The 1,707-nt window shown below is 43.6% G+C and overlaps 1 protein-coding gene across 1 annotated transcript in view; it reads left to right on the top strand.

Moving 5' to 3' along the window:
* CNOT11 (CCR4-NOT transcription complex subunit 11) overlaps window positions 1-1,707 on the top strand; it is a 20,287-nt gene that overhangs the window by 13,789 nt on the left and 4,791 nt on the right. The window contains exon 3 of the mRNA XM_004704449.2: window positions 1,241-1,443. Within this exon, the coding sequence (XP_004704506.1) occupies window positions 1,241-1,443 (203 nt within the window). The remainder of the gene's footprint in view (window positions 1-1,240; window positions 1,444-1,707) is intronic.

Genomic DNA, 1,707 nt, shown 5'->3' with positions numbered 1-1,707 from the left:
CTCCTGTAAAGACTTACTGCCTTGGGAATCCAAAAGGGAGAGTTCTGTTCTGCCCTATGTAATCAATATGTGAGGCAAATCTACCTGTAAATGGCAGTGACTTTGTTTGATTTTGGTGTTGCATATGCAGAGGTCTCAAGGAAATTGCTCACAGTTGTAGAAGCAGGCAGGCTTCAAGCCCTTGGGTCAGGTGTCAGGCTGTAGGCTGCTCCTGAGTCACCTGGCTGTAGGGGCTGAGGCACCCAAGACTGGCACATCAGGTGCAGGCTGCTAACCATGAAGATGAATGAATACAACATTGGCAAGTAAGATGGTAGTCTGCTGACGCACAGGTTGTAGAGACTGACTCCCGGAGACAGCACGCCGCTGGCTCAAGTTCAGAGAATTCTAAGTTGGTTGATGAGTCAGATATAGGATCAAGATTAAGCAAAATGCAAGAGAGCTTTACCAGTGAGACCATATATATTGGAAGCAAGCTATATTCCAAATTCCCTTTCAGTTGATTGACTGCTCACAAGAGCTCTCATCACGGAGGATAACTGTATCATAACTGTCAAGTGGACATAAAATCTTAACCATCATATGCTATGAGCTCAAGTGTTGTAATATTCAATTGAACTCTGTGTGACACTCAGCATATCTGTGTGAGCAGGCATTCACTTCAGTTAGAGGGGATAGAAGGATGAAGGGCTAAGCAATTACTGGAGAGATGAATGCTCACTTGGTCATGATTCACACCACATAGCATTTTAATTGATACACTCAGCACTTGAGCCTCACCGCAGTGGCAGCAAGAAAAAGAGACAAACAATCCATGTGTAAGTGGGCCTGCACAGTTCCTACCTGTGTTCAGGAGTCCTCTGTATTTGAGAATGTTAGAAGTCTGGCCTCCATTTTGACTCATGCCACTTTGATATTTGTTGGTAATAAGATGCAAAATGAGGTACAAGTCATAGCGGTCACGGAACACCATTGTGTCACAAGGAGTAGGATTAATGAAGACAAATAGCATTATTTCATTTTTCCCCTAAGACATACACCAATCGAGTTGCGCCCTTCTGCTATTAAGTGATGATCACTCATGAATTAAAAGTTGCCAGATTGTGGTAATGCTTTCTCTCCTCTCTTCAAAAATTAATAGCATTGGTCTTTGGTGTAATGATGTCGTCAGTGTTTGTGAGACGTCTACTCATACAGATGTTCACTTACTAATAAAAACAGTGGAATACTATCATTACAGGCCATTTTCGGCCAGAGTTTATTCGTCCACCTCCTCCACTCCACATTTGTGAGGACGAGTTGGCTTGGCTAAATCCAACAGAACCTGACCACGCAATCCAGTGGGACAAGTCGATGTGTGTTAAGAACAGCACTGGTGTAGAGATCAAACGAATAATGGCCAAAGCCTTCAAAAGCCCCTTATCATCTCCTCAGCAAACACAGGTATGGGCATTTCCTCCTCGTTAGCACGTGAAGATTAAAAAAAAACCAAAAACCTTGTCATCAAGTAATGTGGCCATTAAAATATTGCCAACATGAAGTAGCAGTTTGGGATAAAATTTGGTGATTGTTTGAGTCTGGGAGAGGCTGGATGTCACTTTGTGATGAGCGTGTTCCTGCCGTGTGTGGGCGGAGCATGTATGTACACTGTCACATTAAACTGAGAGCACCTCTCCCAAGACTGCGATTGACAGGAAACGTAGTGCC

This window comes from Echinops telfairi, unplaced genomic scaffold (genome assembly GCF_000313985.2).
Source record: "Echinops telfairi isolate 266 unplaced genomic scaffold, ASM31398v2 ScPeMD7_7467;HRSCAF=8505_1, whole genome shotgun sequence".
In the NCBI taxonomy this organism is placed as follows: Eukaryota; Metazoa; Chordata; class Mammalia; order Afrosoricida; family Tenrecidae; genus Echinops; species Echinops telfairi.
The sequence above is the reverse complement of the archived record's forward strand: the minus strand, read 5'-3'. Positions and strand labels throughout refer to the sequence as shown.